Genomic DNA, 16,843 nt, shown 5'->3' on the forward strand with positions numbered 1-16,843 from the left:
ACCAATATAAGCTGCCGAAAAGGAAGTTTGACTCCACAGAGTGTCATCGTCATCATCGCCACCTGGAGAACAACCTTGCAACCGATTTCCCGCCAGAACCAGGGGTCACAGTCTGAGGATTCAGGGTAAACCAGTTCGGACAGAGATGAGGAGACATTTCTTCACACACAGAGTGGTGAGTCTGTAGAATTCGCTACCACAGGAAGTAGTTGATGCTAAATCTTTGAATATATTCAAGAGGCGGCTGGATATAGCACTTGGGGTGAATGGGATCAAAGGCTATGGGGAGAAAGCAGGATTAGGCTATTGAGTTGGATGATCAGCCATGATCGTGATGAATGGCGGAGCAGGCTCGAAGGACCAAAAGGCCTCCTCCTGCTCCTATCTTCTATGTATCTGTCTGTTCATAAAATCAGCCTGTCCTTCATTCCGTTCAAATCAGCAGGTCGCAGATCGGACCGTTTCTACCATTGCGAACAGTTCATTAATTACTGTTTATTTTACACGTGGAGAAATTGAAAATTACCCCTTTACCATAGGCGTTCACACCTTCACTTCCGCATATAAATGGCGGGTCCAATTAAGTTTCTGGTTAATGATAATCTTTTATTATTCGTTCATGGCACATGGATGTCGCAGGCAGGGCCAGTATTTGCCGCCCATTCCGAATTGCCTTTGAGAAGGTGGCCATGAACCGCCTTCTTGAACCGCTGGAGTCCATCTTCAGGATTTCAACGGGGATGGTAATGCTGGTGATATAAGGGTGTATTTTTAATCTATCCTGCCGGCTGGCAGACTAACTCCTGATCAGATTGGCGGGTTTTGCAATCCGCTTGATTTCAGGAAAAATCAAGTGGGTGTAAAAGGGGCTGTCGATGTGATGGTGTCAGTCCGCACTCTCCCCCCCCCCCCCCCCCCCCCCGCAAGGCTGGGTCGGGTGGGGCTAGGATGATAACTCTTTATCTTGCTAATATTACCCTTTACTCATGAGCATCTTTTTCGTATTGTTCTCTGGCCGCAGCAGTATTATGAAGCATTTAGGGGCGAAAATACACAGAAGCAGCCCAAAGCTTGATGACAAGATGGCAAAGATCTCCACTGCCACCGTGTATTTGCCGGGTGAGCTGACATAGGCGGGAATAAAGGCCACCCACACTGCGAAAAAGATCAACATGCTGAAGGTGATGAATTTAGCCTCGTTGAATTTGTCGGGCAACTTCCTGGCCAGAAAGGCCAATACAAAACAGATGCAAGACAAGAAGCTAATATAACCCAGTACAGTGTAGAAAGCCACCTCTGAGCCCACATTACATTCGAGGATGGTTTTAGCGCTTTGGTAAGTGGTATTTTTAATTGGGAATGGGGGCGACCTGACCAACCACGCGGCGCAGATCCCAACCTGGACACAGGTACATAGAAAGATCACAGCCCGCTGCTGGGCGGGTCCAAACCACTTCATCACGTTGCTACTCGGCAGCGTCGCTCTGAATGCCATCAGCACCACCACAGTCTTAGCGAGTATACAGGAGATACAGAGCACAAAGACGACTCCGAAAACCGTGTGCCTCAGCATACAGGACCAAAGGGTTGGCCGACCAATAAATGTCAGGGAACACAGGAAGCATAAGACTAGGGAGCTCAGGAGAAGAAAGCTCAGTTCGGAATTGTTCGCTTTTACGATAGGAGTGTCCCTGTGTCTAAAGAAAATGGCCAGAACTGCGACCGTCAGACAGGCTCCCAACAATGCAATTATGGCCAATGTCATGCCTGTTCCATCTTTAAAGGAAAGATACTCGATTTCCCTGGGGATGCACACTGTCCTGTCACTGCTTGACCAGTCGTCCGAAGAGCATTTCTTGCACTCCACGGAATCTGTAAATCGAAAGGCATCTGGTCAGAACTAAAAACAGGAAATGTTGCAAACACTCAACACGTCTGACAGCACCTGTACAGAAAGAAACTCAGTTCACTTTCCAGGTCAGGGTATACATCCTCAAAACTGCTGAACGCCTCACTTGCCTTAGTGTTCCTACCCTCCATGAACAGACCTCCCTGTACTCAGTGAAGCAATAGCTACAAAATGAGAGGATGGTGGAGTCTGAATGTTGGGAGTTTGGGTCAAAGAGGTTTCTCACTCCACATCCGTTTTGCGATCCTACAGCGTGAAGTATTTCTAGCGCAGATTTACAGATATATCATTCGCTTCTAACTTGCCTTGACTTCTCTTTCAGTCTTTGCAAATGCGCACCTGCCTTAGGAACGCGTTCCCTGAAGGAGTGGTGGGAATACGTTCAGAAGTAACTTTCCAATCGAACTGGGTCAATACTGGCCAAATCCCGGGTTCATGGGGAAAGAACAGAGGGTTTGGATCCATGGCAGAGCTGATTCAAAGCGTTAGCACGAGGTCAAATGGACCAAATGGCCACCGCCTGTGCCGATTAGGTTCAATAATACCTTTTATGCGTCTCTCAAAAAAGTCTGAAGATTAAATATGTGACAGCCTTTTCTCTAGTGCATGTGTTAGTAAAGGTACTGCCCAGTGTGGCACTCAGCTTCAGAGATAAGGAGAGCTCCGAGCTCCGGTTAGATTGCATTGAGTTAACATTTGCCTTAATGTCCTCCAGTTAAGGAAAATAATATTAACCACCACGCCCCGTGATTGCAAAGCAGTAGGAAAGCGCGGGTGCCTGAACGTGGTTGGTGGACAGGACAGGCGTGTTTATGATGCTCCCGCCACTCTCAGACTTCGGGCCGAGACTTATTATGGTTCACGCTTGAAGGATGAGGAGCTGGACCACGGTAGGGAAGGCTCAAAGAGTTTCTAAGCAGTCAGTATGGGCTGTAGGAACGATGTTGCCCTGGGTAGAAATAAGGGGCAGGTCAATTAGTTTCTGCCAGACACAAACCAGTGTAGCTAACATTCCCGCCCTGGTACTTTCCACCACGAATGTTCCATTCGCCATGAATACAATGACCTTCCAAAATGCCCCTTTAAGCGCGCGTAAGTGAGCATTACCTGTTGCATTGCTGATCTCCCCTTCCGCACACGGCACACAGTCAAAGCAACAAAGAGGTTCACCATTTCGAGAGGCTTTTCTCGTCCCAGGGGGGCAGCTTTCACTGCACGCTGACCACGGAGGCTGTGCAAAATAACAAAAGATAGAATAGTCCACTGACGTGTCAGTCCTCATTCTTTAACATGAAAATGGCGACAAAATGGTCAGACAAGACGAATGGATGGTTAAATTTAGTCTGGATTCTTGTAGCTCATTCCCATTCAAACTCCACCAAGTTATTCTCTCCTGAATTTGGGCGGGAGGATGATCGTAGAATATGGTTATTCAGAAATAAACCATTCCGCTGATTGTTAATTCGTTAATTTTGAATAATTTCCCCTAACTATTGACCACATTGTAAACCGTTAATCACTGAACGCATAGACTAATTGACTGTTTAAACTCAGGGTGACAAATTAACCATTGACCACTTAGTGACTATTGAGTACATTCCAACTATTTTAAAGTTTAGACAACATATTTTCATTGTCCTGACCATACCTCAGCTTTGCCACCAGTCCAAACAATGGAATGTTCCTCCAGAGAAAGTTCCTGCCCTGCAGCGGCGAAAGCATCAAAACGACCGACTTGGACATACTCAATGTTACCACTGGGGCCTCTCTGACAGTTAATCATATCATACGAAGCAATTGCATCTCCATTTTCATCAAATCCTATTTCCCCTCCGAAATGGTCGGTGAATCTGACTTCCTTCAGGTAATGCAGGAGCTGAAGAAGGAAAGAGTAGAAGAAACACATTAGGAGTAGTCCATTCAGCCCTTTGAGCCTTGTCAAACATTCCATACAGTTGTGGCTAACCTTCGACCTCAGCCCCAACTTTCCACATTATCCCAATTAACCGCAATACCCAAAACATCTAGCAATCTATTTCTTGAATTTACTTGTTTCAAATGTTTTTATTAGAGATTTTCGTTTCAGAAATTACAAAATAGACTAATCTATATAAACAAACCAAACACAATTTACAGAATAAAGACAACTGCCTGCGTATCTGTCTGAAGCCCCTCCAGGTCCGACCCCAAATATGGCAACTAACCGATGGGGCTCCAGTTCAATATTCAAGATCACCAGCATGGTGCTAAGGTTCAGAAGCTTGGGACAAAATCAGAACATCAAACATGGTTAACTGGACCCCAGGAACAGCGCTTGCACCTATCGTCCACATCTGAGGGGAAAAAACCTCATCCTAGACTTGGTCAGGTGAGCACTGGTTGGTTGCACTGGTGAGTGGGCTGGTTTAGCTCACCAGGCTAAATCGCTGGCTTTTAAAGCAGACCAAGCAGGCCAGCAGCGCGGTTCGATTCCCGTACCAGCCTCCCCGAACAGGCGCCGGAATGTGGCGACTAGGGGCTTTTCACAGTAACTTCATTGAAGCCTACTCGTGACAATAAGCGATTTTCATTTCATTTCATTTCACTAAACAGCACTTTAAGCTGAATCAAGCTCAGTCTCATGCATGAAGATGTGGAGTTCGTCCTGCACAGGGCCTCACTCTCATCATCTATTCTGGGCCCCAGCTCCTCCTCTCACCCAGATTTTACCCCTTCCACTGAAGAGAAATCTTCTACCAGAATCCGCCCATAAACACCGGATGTGCTCCCCTCCTTTTTAAAAATTTGTTCATGGGATGTGGGTGTCGCTGGCTGGACCAGCTTTTATTGCCCATCCCTGAGAGCATTTAACAATCAACCAAATTGCTGTGGGTCTGGAGTCACATGTAGGCCAGACCAGGTAAGGATGACAGATTTACTTCCTTGAAGGATATTAGTGAACCAGATGTGCTTTTATGACTCATCATTAGGCTTTGAATTCCAGATTTTTAATGCATTTAAATATTATGATTTCACCATCTGCAGAGGTGAGATTTGAACCTGGGTCCCCAGAGTATTACTCGTTCAGTGACAATACCACTGTGCCACCGCCTCCCCACAAGCGAAAGGAGCCAGTTGGGGGCCAGACTCGATACTGGCTCAGGTTTAGAAGATTGCTATACCATTACAAGCTGCATCCACACCCTTCAGCACTCTCCATGGTCCTTCACAGCCTCCCAGGTTTTTCCGACGTTCTCCCGAATCGGGCCAAGCGCCCCAATTGACTTTTTGACGGTTTCTATCATGACCTTTCCTTGCTTATCAAAGTGTTTGTCCAATTGCTTTTCAAACTCTTACGCCAACATCCCGTCAGCATTTCTACCTGGGTCGTCTCCGCTACCTTCCCTGCCAATGATCCATACAAATTCTCTGGCTCTGTCAAAGGATTACCACCTGTAGAGGTCTTGCTACCGACCTTTTTTGTAACTTTCAAAGACAGATTCCGGTCCAATTAGATGATTTGCTCACCAACATTGCCCGGGAACCGGGTTCATGAACCTGTTGCGGTTTTACAACAATCCAACGCTTCGTGGTCAGTTTACTGATAAGATGTTTAAGTCTGTGTTTTCAAACTGGGATCAAAGTAGCAAAGTGCCATGGTGCAATTTAGCCATGAATTCCTTGAATAATATGTGCAAACCTCTGGATTACTAATGCAGTAACCGACCCTATATCCTACCATATTCATCGAATCTATGAAGAAGATTAAATTCTGCTGGATTTTTGGTGTTGCTGGTACTTGAAGAGCAGTCACATACTTTTTCCCTCAGTCTTCCTTTCCTCCAGCAAATTAACACCTTTTAAAACTCATCCGAGGGTCCACTATCCGATCCTAGTTGATATTTAGCTAAATATGGATAAAGGAGACCTTTCAGCCTATCTTAATTCGTTCATAATGTCGGTTACTGCAGCACTGACATAACGGCAATATCCAATATATTTGCCTCACTGTTCATCTATTTGCAAATATATTTCACACACTGCTCTTCAATAAGGAGCAGCAACCAAAAAGTGAAAGGGATGGTAAACTATACAGAGTGAAAACAATAGAATATATGTCAGAATAAGTAATCATCATTGTATTTTAGATTCCATAGAATCCTGTGCATAAACTAAGACACATGAAGCATTTTGTAATATCTATCCTAAAAACACCTTATACTAGTTTGAATCTGTGTTTCCTATTTCGTATCCTGCAATTAATTTACAGTGATGTTCCTGTTTAACTTTGTCCATACTCTTAACAATCCTTCACATCTCTGTAAGTATATTTCTGGAGACATGGATGAGATGAGGATTGTTTATGCAGCGAGTTGTTTCGATCTGGAATGCAATGCCTGAAAGGTCGTGCAGACAGATTGAATAGTAACTTCCAAAAGGAAATTGAATAATTACTGAACAGGAAAATCTAAGCTTGTCTGTGGGGAAAGAGACAAGCTTTCCATTCATTGGGTGGATCATCAAAAAGTCTGACCCAAGAATTCTGGTCTCCTGCTGTACTCTATAATTTGCATATTCCCCAATAAAAAGGACCAGTTGAGCATACATTTTACAAAAGATGCTCACCTGCCACGGTTCAAAGCTGTGTATACTTGCACAAGTGCTGTTTATAAAAGGTCCTTTCCCACTCTCACATAAGCTTAAACGATGCAGTGCGTGGGCAATGGCGTAAACGCCCTTATACACATTGTACGACACTCTCAGTTGTGAAGTGTCAGAGTATATGGTATTGATGTCTTCCAGACTCTCGGATCCTGTGCATACACGTGCTCCGATACTTGCTCCGTCGGTGCTATTTTTGGGCTGCTTAAATTTACAGGCAAACAACTCCTCCCAGAACACATTGACATAGTTGTTGCTCTGGTGCGGGGAAGGTTTAACTTGGAGGAGGAATTCCCGGAGGCCAGGGATCTCTGCTCGGCGGAATGAAAAGCCAATCGTCCCTTCCAGGTAGGGCATGAACTGCTCGGTGTAAAGCACCGACCCTGTGACCCACGCTTCACTCGCAAGCCATTGGATTCCGGTGACATTCTGGCGAGCGATCTCCTCAATCAACTGGAGCATTTCCCTTTCGGGGGTGAAGACGACAATGACCCTCGCCGAAGATCTTTTTATAACGTTCACCATTTGAGATATCTTCGCCGCGTCGTAAATCTTGGGCAGAATGTACGAGAAGGCGACACAAGCGCCAAAGTCAGTGACCTGTTCAATGAATTGCTGAATCCCAAATCGGCCGTAATCGTCGTCATTGCCAAAAGCTCCAATCCACGTCCAGCCAAAATGTTTCACCAGTTGCGCCAAAGCCTTGGTCTGAAAATAATCGCTAGGCGCCGTCCGGAAAAATGCCGGGTATTTGCGCCTGTCACTCAAACAGGTACAAGTAGAGAAGTAACTGATCTGCAAAAAACAAAATAAAGTCATTAATTTATTCACAACGAAGAGTCCGGTCCATAATGAAAAAGACAGCACAAGTCCCAACTCATAATCCAGGATTGGGCACTGGACATAGATGGGGCAGATTCAGCGTCCAATGATCTAGGTCCGCAGTCCAGGAATAGACTCATAATTCAAGACCAGACCGAGTCCGCGAGGGCACATTTTACCCGATTGGAACAAAAGTCCAACTCTACCCTAATCAATGTCACTCTATCGTGCCTGGCGTTTATATTTTTTAACATTTCTATTAAATCTGCTTCGTTCCCATCTTGTACCTTCAGTATTCCGTCGAACGCCGTCCACCAGCCCAGTGAGAGAAATTACACTCCTCCTCCCCCCCCCCCGGGAACATCCCATCACTGCGGACTGTAACCACCATTCAGACAAAAATGACGCTGGGGTTATACATGTGTGTGTGTGTGCGTGTGTCTATCTGTTTTGGCAGCAGGTGAGCCAGGAGCAACTTTGACTGTTATACCTGACATCTTTTTAAATGGTCTCAAACATACTACCAAAGCATACTGTTCAATACCAATTACAAATAATTGGATGACACGTACGAAGGCCTGAGGTGAAAGTTTTCAACTGGGGGAAGGCGGATTTCAATAATATCAGATATGATTTGGACTGGGAGCAGACACTTTTGGGTAAATCTGTGACCGAGCAGTGGGACACATTCAAAAAGGAAATAGGCAGAATACAGAGCCAATATGTTCCAATCAGGAAAAATGATGGAATCAACAAATACAGTGAACCCGGGACATCAAGGGGTATACAGCACTGGATCAGGGGAAAAGTGGAGGTCTAAGGCAGATATTGAGGGCTCAAAACAGCAGAAACCCTAGAGACAAGAGGGAACTTAAAAAGGAAATTAGGAGAACAAAAGGAGGGGCATTAATGGATACTGATAGGTAAAATAATGGAAAATCTCAAATTGTTTCACAATCACATCAAGGGTAAAAAGATAACTAGTGAAAGAGTAGGGTCCATTAAGGACCATAGTAGTAATTCATGTGTGGAGCCGGTGATTGTAGATAGGGTTCTAAATGAATACTTTGTGTCAGTGTTCACTGGTGAGAGGGGCGGTGTGGGTATAGAAATCAGGGCGAAGAACTGTATTAAAACTAAAGAGATTAACAGAGACAGAGAGGAGGTTCTGAGTGGTCTGGCCAGCTTAAAAGTGAACACACCCCAGGGCCAGGAGAAATTTATCCCAGGCTGCTGAGTGGGCCAAGGGGCGAAGTACTCAGGGTGCTGGCAATAATTTTGAATTCCTCTCTGGCCACAGGAGAGGTGCCGGAGGACTGGAGGATAGCCAAAGTGGTGCCATTATTCAAGAAGGGAGGAAGAGATAAACCATGAAACTACAGGCCAGTCAGTCCAACCTCAGTGGTGGGGGAACTATTGGAAGCAATTCTGAGAGACAGAATTAATCTGCATTTGGACAGGTAGGGATTAATCAAGAACAGCATGGCTTTGTTGAAGGGAGGTTCGGTCTGACTAACATGATTGAATTTGTTGAAGAGGTGACCAGGAGTATAGATGAGGGAAATGCATTTTATGTTGTCTACTTGGACTTCAGCAAGGCCTTAGATAAGGTCTCACACGCGAGACTGATAGTGAAGATAAGAGCCCAAGAGATCCAAGGAAATTTGACAAATTAGATCCATAGTTGGCTGAGTGGCAGGAAGCAGAGGGTGATGGTGGTTGGCTGTTTTTATGACTGGAAGCCTGTGTACAGCAGGGTCCTGCGGGGATCAGTGTTGGGGCCCTTGTTGTTTGTGGGTTACATAAATGAGTGGATGATATAACATCGGTGGGGTGGTAAATAGTGAGGCGATAGACTTAAATTACAGGAGGATATGGATGGACTTGTCAGATGGGCTGATCAGTGGCAAATGGAATTCAATCCGGATAAGTGTGAGGTGATGCACTTGGGCAGGACAAACAAGGCAAGGGAATACATGATAAATGACAGGAGCCGAAGAAGCATCAAGGATCAGAGGGATCTTGGTGTGTGTGTTTGCTGGTCCCTTAAGCTAGCAGAACAGGTGGATACAGTGGTTAAGAAGGCAGATGGTATACTTGCCTTTATTAGCCGAGGCACAGAGGTTAAGAGCAGGGAGGTTATGCTGGAACTGTATAAAACATTGGTTAGGCCACAGCTAGAGTATTGCGAGCAGTTCTGGAATGCACATTATAGTCAGGATCTGATAGCACTGGAAAGGGTGCAGAGGCGATTTACCAGGATGTTGCCTGGACTGGAGAGTTTTAGATATGAAGAGAGATTGGATAGACTGGGGTTGTTTTCCTTGGAGCAGAGGAGACTCAGGGAGGACAGGATTGAGATGTATAAAATTATGAAGGGCATAGATAGCGTCGACAGGAAAAAAGTGTTTCCCTTTGGTGGACGGATCAATGATCAGTGGGCAGAGATTTAAGGTAAGGGGCAGGAGGTTTAGAGAGGATGTGAGGAAAAACGTTTTCACCCAGAGGATGGTGGGAGTTTGGAACTGGCTGCCTGAAAGGGGGTGGAGGCAGAGACCCTCATAACATTTAAGAAGTATTTAGATGTGCACTTGCGATGCCAAGGCAGACAAGACTGTGGGACAAGTGCTGGAAAATTAGATTAGAATAGATGGTTGTTTTTGGCCGGCGCAGACGCGATGGGCTGAAGGGCCTTTTCTCTCGGCTGAATGGCTCTGTGACTGTGGCTCCGTGTCTATGACCTTTTCCCATCTGCATTCTCTTCACTGAGGGTATTCAAGCTTCCGAGCCCCCCCCCCCCCCCCTCCCCCCCCCCCCCCCCCCCCTCCGCTCTGGAATTCTGCCCTAAAACTCTCTGCCTCTGCACTTCGCTTTCTTCCACTCAGATGTTGTCTAAAGCTTAACGCTTTGACCAAACATTTGGTCAACTAACCTCGTACTCTTTATGTGACTCGCTGCGGAATCCTGTGTGATCACGTTCATGTGAAGCGCTCTGGGTTTATTTCCCACTGAATTAGGCAAGTTGTAGTTGTCCCAACACTGAGTCAAACAGGTGGAAAAACTGGAGTGAAAATTACCACCAAAGGAATTCGATAACGGAAAAGATTATAAAAGTGGTGAAACCTTACAATGGGAATCTGGAATGGTCCTGTTGTACTTCCAATGGGAATCTGGAATGGTCCTGTTGTATTTACAATGAGAATCTGGAATGGGCCTGTTGTACTTACAATGGGAATCTGGAATGGTCCTGTTGTACTTACAATGGGAATCTGGAACGGTCCTGTTGTACTTACCATGGGAATCTGGAACGGTCCTGTTGTATTTACAATGGGAATTTGGAACGGTCCTGTTCTACTTACACTGGGAATCTGGAATGGTCCTGTTGTATTTACAATGGGAATCTGGAGTGGTCCTGTTGTATTTACAATGGGAATCTGGAATGGGCCTGTTGTACTTACAATGGGAATCTAGAACGGTCCTGTTGTACTTACACTGGGAATCTGGAATGGGCCTGTTGTATTTACAATGGGAATCTGGCACGCTCCTGTTGTACTTACACTGGGAATCTGGAATGGTCCTGTTGTATTTACAATGGGAATCTGGAGTGGCCCTGTTGTATTTACAATGGGAATCTGGAATGGGCCTGTTGTACTTACAATGGGAATCTAGAACGGTCCTGTTGTACTTACACTGGGAATCTGGAATGGGCCTGTTGTATTTACAATGGGAATCTGGAATGGGCCTGTTGTACTTACAATGGGAATCTGGAATGGTCCTATTGTATTTACAGTGGGAATCTGGAACAGTCCTGTTGTATTTACAATGGGAATCTGGAATGGGCCTGTTGTACTTACAATGGGAATCTGGAATGGTCTTGTTGTATATACAGTGGGAATCTGGAACGGTCCTGTTGTATTTACAATAGGAATCTGGAACGGTCCTGTTATATTTTCAATGGGAATCTGGAACGGTCCTGTTGTATTTACAATGGGAATCTGGAACGGTCCTGTTGTACTTACAATGGGAATCTGGAATGGTCCTGTTGTATTTATAATGGGAATCTGGAACGGTCCTCTTGTACTTACAATGGGAATCTGGAACGGTCCTGTTGTACTTACAATGGGAATCTGGAACGGGCCTGTGGTACTCGCAATGATGCTGGACTGAAGCGACCCGGCTTCACCGATTATTGCTGGAACAGACACTGCTCCTCGGCATGTATTGTTTGACATTAACTCTTCAGCACCACTCAGAAATGTCATAGCTGCTCTCAGAGAGTAGATATCACAAGTGTCGTACACCCTGTAGCCCAGAGTGATATTGGGCAAAATCCTCGTTTCCTTGTTAATTTCCTCAATGGTAAAGATCATCGTCTGTAACCAGCGAAAGGCTCTGAAATCAAACCTGTCCAGCACACATTAGCCCCAGGATCACAGGCACAGATATTCCTTCATTGATTTCAATCATCTCTTTTATGACTAATGTTTTGAAAGCATAATTATTATGATTTATTTGTGGAATGTACGCATCATTGGCCATGTCACCATGTAATTCATTGCATCTGCCCCATTGCGCTGGAGAAACTGCCAACACCTTAAAGTGCACAAAAATGTCCACGTGTGCTTCTGAAACATGAGGCCAGTTCTTAATTTCATATGAACTGCACCAGAATAACGCGACTGATCTGACACTCGCTGTGGGCAGTTTCGTTTGGCGGGACAACGCGGCGATTAATCGTGAATCGGACAATCGAGTGCACAGCAAATCAAAACTGGGACCTCAGACATGGGCAGACGAGGTTAGTATCAGAAACAGTCATCAGAATAGATTCTGCAAATTGATTCTGTTTCAGTCACTTGTCGGATGCGTGTAAGCGACATCTCAGTGCAAGTGACATCTCAGTGTAAGTGATATCTCAGTGTAAGCGACATATCAGTGCAAGTGAAATCTCAGTGTACGTGACACCTCAGTGCACGTGACATCTCAGTGTAAGTGACATCTCAGTGTAAGGGACATCTCAGTGTGACACCTCAGTGTAAGTAACATCTCAGTGTAAGCCACATCTCAGTGTAAGCGACATCTCAGTGTGAGCCACATCTCAGTGTAAGCGACATCTCAGTGTAAGTGGCATCTCAATGTGAGCCATATCTCAGTGTTAGCGACATCTCAGTCTAAGCCACATCTCAGTGCAAGTGACATCTCAGTTTAAGTGACATCCCAGTCTAAGGGGTATCTCAGTGCAAGCGACATCTCAGTGTAAGCGACATCTCAGTGTAAGTGAAATCTCAATGTGAGCCACATCTCAGTGTAAGTAACATCTCAATGTAAGTGACAGCTCAGTGTAAGTGACATCTCAATGTGAGCCACATCTCAGTGTAAGCGACATCTCAGTTTAAGTGACATCTCAGTGTAAGTGACATCTCAGTTTAAGTGAAATCTCAGTGTAAGTGACATCTCAGTGCAAGCGACATCTCAGTGTAAGTGACATCTCAATGTGAGCCACATCTCAGTGTAAGCGACATCTCCGTGTAAGTGACATAAGAACATAAGAACATAGGAACTAGGAGCAGGAGTAGGCCATCTGGCCCCTCGAGCCTGCTCCGCCATTCAATGAGATCATGGCTGATCTTTTGTGGACTCAGCTCTACTTTCCGGCCCGAACACCATAACCCTTAATCCCTTTTTTCTTCAAAAAACGATCTATCTTTACCTTAAAAACATTTAATGAAGGAGCCTCAACTGCTTCACTGGGCAAGGAATTCCATAGATTCACAACCCTTTGGGTGCAGTGGTTCCTCTTAAACTCAGTCCTAAATCTACTTCCCCTTATTTTGAGGCTATGTCCCCTAGTTCTGCTTTCACCCGCCAGTGGAAACAACCTGCCAGCATCTATCCTATCTATTCCCTTCATAATTTTAAATGTTTCTATAAGATCCCCCCTCATCCTTTTAAATTCCAACGAGTACAGTCCCAGTCTACTCAACCTCTCCTTATAATCCAACCCCTTCAGCTCTGGGATTAACCTAGTGAATCTCCTCTGCACACCCTCCAGTGCCAGTATGTCCTTTCTCAAGTAAGGAGACCAAAACTTAACACAGTACTCCAGGTGTGGCCTCACTAACACCTTATATAATTGCAACATAACCTCCCTAGTCATAAATTCCATCCCTCTAGCAATGAAGGACAAAATTCCATTTGCCTTCTTAATCACCTGTTGCACCTGTAAACCAACTTTCTGTGACTCATGCACTAGCACACCCAGGTCCCTCTGCACAGCAGCATGCTTTAATATTTTATTGTTTAAATAATAATCCCGTTTGCTGTTATTCCTACCAAAATGGATAACTTCACATTTGTCAACATTGTATTCCATCTGCCAGACCCTAGCCCATTCACTTAACCTATCCAAATCCCTCTGCAGACTTCCAGTATCCTCTGCACTTTTCACTTTACCACTCACCTTAGTGTCATCTGCAAACATGGACACATTGCCCTTGGTCCCCAATTCCAAATCATCTATGTAAATTGTGAACAATTGTGGGCCCACCACGGATCAGTGAGGGACACCACTAGCTACTGATTTCCAACCAGAGAAACACCCATTAACCCCCACTCAGTGTAAGTGACATCTCAGTGTAAGTGACATCTCAGTGTAAGTGACAGCTGTGTAAGTGACATCTCAATGTGAGCCACATCTCAGTGTAAGCGACATCTCAGTGTAAGCAACATCTCAGTGTAAGTGACATCTCAGTGTAAGTGACATCTCAGTGTGTAACAGCTCAGTGTAAGTGACATCTCAGTGTAAGCCACATTTCAGTGTAAGTGACATCTCAGTTTAAGTAACATCCCAGTGTGTAACAGCTCAGTGTAAGTGACATATCAGTGTAAGTGACATCTCAGTGTGTGACAGCTCAGCGTAAGTGACATCTCAGTGTAAGCCACATTTCAGTGTAAGTGACATCTCAGTTTAAGTAACATCTCAGTGTAAGTAATATCTCAGTGTATGTGACATCTCAGTGTATGTGACATCTCAGTGTAAGTGACATCTCAGTTTAAGTAACATCTCAGTGTACGTAACATCTCAGTGTCAGTGACTTCTCAGTGTAAGTAACTTCTCAGTTTAAGTAACATCTCAGTGTGACATCTCAGTGTACCCGGGCATACTTCTTCATGATTCACTAAAAGCCAGCAAGCATTTAGGACGCTAAATAATATATTGGCTTTCATTACAAGGGGATTTGGGTACAGGAGTAAAGTTGCCTTTCTTGCTGCACTTGTACAGAGCCTTAGTGAGACCACACCTGCAGCATTGTGTACTGTTTTTTTGTCTCCTAATCTTCGGAAGGATGTATTTACCATAGAGGGAGTGCAAGAGAGTCATCAGATTAATTGCTCTGATTTCAGGATTGATTTATGAAGAGAGATTGTGGAAACTGGGACAGAAAATTCTGGAAGATCTCAGCACGTTTGTCATCATCTGTAAAGAGAAAACAAAACTAAAGTTTCGAGTTCGGATGCTCTGACGAAAAGTCATCCAGACTCGAAACGTTAGCTCCCTTCTCTCTCCATAGATGCTTTATCTGGTAATGCTGGGCAAATGATCTGAAGACAATGAGCTGAAACCCCAAAAGCGTGGCAGGGGAATGAACTAAGCAAATCTAGAGTTAAGAAACAAGTATCATTAATGATGACCCTGAAACTAGATAGTTATGAAACTCATCTGGTTCATGAATGACCTTGAAGGAAGGAAATCTCTTCACTCTGACTGGCCTATGGGCAACTCCAAACACACGGCAAGGAGGCTGACTCTTAACTGGCCGAGCAAACCATTCGTTCGGCCTGAAGAATGCAGCTCCTGCTAACTGCTCCAGCGCTCCATGGGAAAGGCAAGAAATATCGGCCTTGTCGGTAATGCCCACGAGCCTAGAATCAACCTCTCCCAGATACCCAGATACTTGGGAAGAAAGAGCAGTGATATTAACATATTACAAGTGAACAAATGAAGAATTCGTGAATCGAAGTAAAAATCAAATTTATCGGAGAATTAAATGAAACTTGTTCGATGTATATTGATTGTCACTCCTGTTTTCTCGTTCGATCCACACCACTCCTCAACGTTTTTGTATATATTCCTCAGCAACACCTGCTCCTCCCTCCGTCCTCGCTGATCTTCTCCCGCTGTTTCCAACTCGAACGTATTACTTTTTATTTGGATTCTAAAGCTTGGGAAATTATTGATGTCCCAGTTTTGCTTCCGTCCAAATACCACGGTGGGGGGGGGGGGGGGGCAAAATGCAACTTCGGTTGCGAATTGGTCATATTTCCTTCACCCATCAATTAATGGGAATTGGCGTTAGGCGGGGTGTGTAACTGCAGCCGCTTAGCTGCCACTCGTTTCGTGGCAAGTCATCTAAAATTCAGCGTTACCCCGGCCTCCAGTCCAATGAGGTCTTCAACTCCACTGCGCTTTCTCTGGGTGACTTGGTCTTCTTTCGTCCTCTTTCTAACCGCGCTGGTGCCTTTCATTGTAGATTTTGAGCCTTCCTCAATATTGTTCTTAATTGTAATCTTCCACAGGCAGCGAGGAAACTGGAGTTCCTACACAATATTTACAACATCGAAGGTACATTGACTTACCCGGTGCAGCGTAACTCCTCAGGCTTGGCCCTGTAGTGAAGCTCTGGTACATTAACATACAAACTGACGGGGAACAATCCTCCAATTGTCACGTCGCTGTAATGTGCCATGCCAGGTGAAACAAAGTTTCCTTGCAGTTTGCATAATCCAGTTGCTTTGGATTGGGGTGAGAGTAGAGAGTGCAATAAGACGAAAGATAATTTCCAATACATTGCAAGAGGCAAAGGCAAGCAACACAGTGCGACGACTAGAATCTTTTACGTCTATACCACTTATACAGACCCATTAGATATATGGGGCCGTGGGGATATCCAAGTATATCTTGGTTTAATCCCAAGTGAACCGAGTCCAGTTCCTAAAACGGAACTTAATTAAAACAATATATAATTTCCCCTCCTGCTCCTGTTTCCTGAGCATCCTACTGGGAAGTGTGTTAAATGATTGTCACAAAGTATTGGACATACTTGAATAATTCCAGTTCAATATCTTGATCCAATGAGTATAGGACGCTCTTTGGGGGTTTTATACAAATATTGAAAGAGATTCCACCTGATTTAACACTGATGGTATCACAAACAAATAGCACCTGTAAACTGAAATATGCAGGCTTCAATCAAGATTAAAGTGTTCTCCTTAAATAATTCCAATGTGGGTATATTTCTACCGGAGTCTGCAGTCTGTAAATTTACCTTTGCTCCAAATCTTACAAAAGTGTTGATGTCTTTTGGAGTGAAATTAGATTTGGGTAGTGGAGCAACTTGGGTGGTACCCATTTTTCATGTTGCCAAGTTTGGATTTTTTATTTGTACGAGTATAAAACTGGCCAATTCACTG

General features: G+C 44.6%; 1 protein-coding gene across 1 annotated transcript; it reads right to left on the reverse strand.

Moving 5' to 3' along the window:
• Positions 1–973: 973 nt before the first annotated feature.
• On the reverse strand, positions 974–16,146 carry LOC119976593 (extracellular calcium-sensing receptor-like). Its single transcript, XM_038817200.1, has 6 exons — positions 16,010–16,146; positions 11,491–11,776; positions 6,515–7,345; positions 3,558–3,785; positions 3,017–3,140; positions 974–1,872 (listed from the first exon to the last, which is right to left on the reverse strand). Exons 1-6 carry the CDS (start codon positions 16,117–16,119, stop codon positions 974–976), a joined length of 2,478 nt encoding a protein of 825 aa, XP_038673128.1. The 5' UTR covers positions 16,120–16,146.
• Between the last annotated feature and the right edge of the window lie 697 nt (positions 16,147–16,843).

Source organism: Scyliorhinus canicula, chromosome 13 (assembly GCF_902713615.1).
Source record: "Scyliorhinus canicula chromosome 13, sScyCan1.1, whole genome shotgun sequence".
Classification (NCBI taxonomy): domain Eukaryota; kingdom Metazoa; phylum Chordata; class Chondrichthyes; order Carcharhiniformes; family Scyliorhinidae; genus Scyliorhinus; species Scyliorhinus canicula.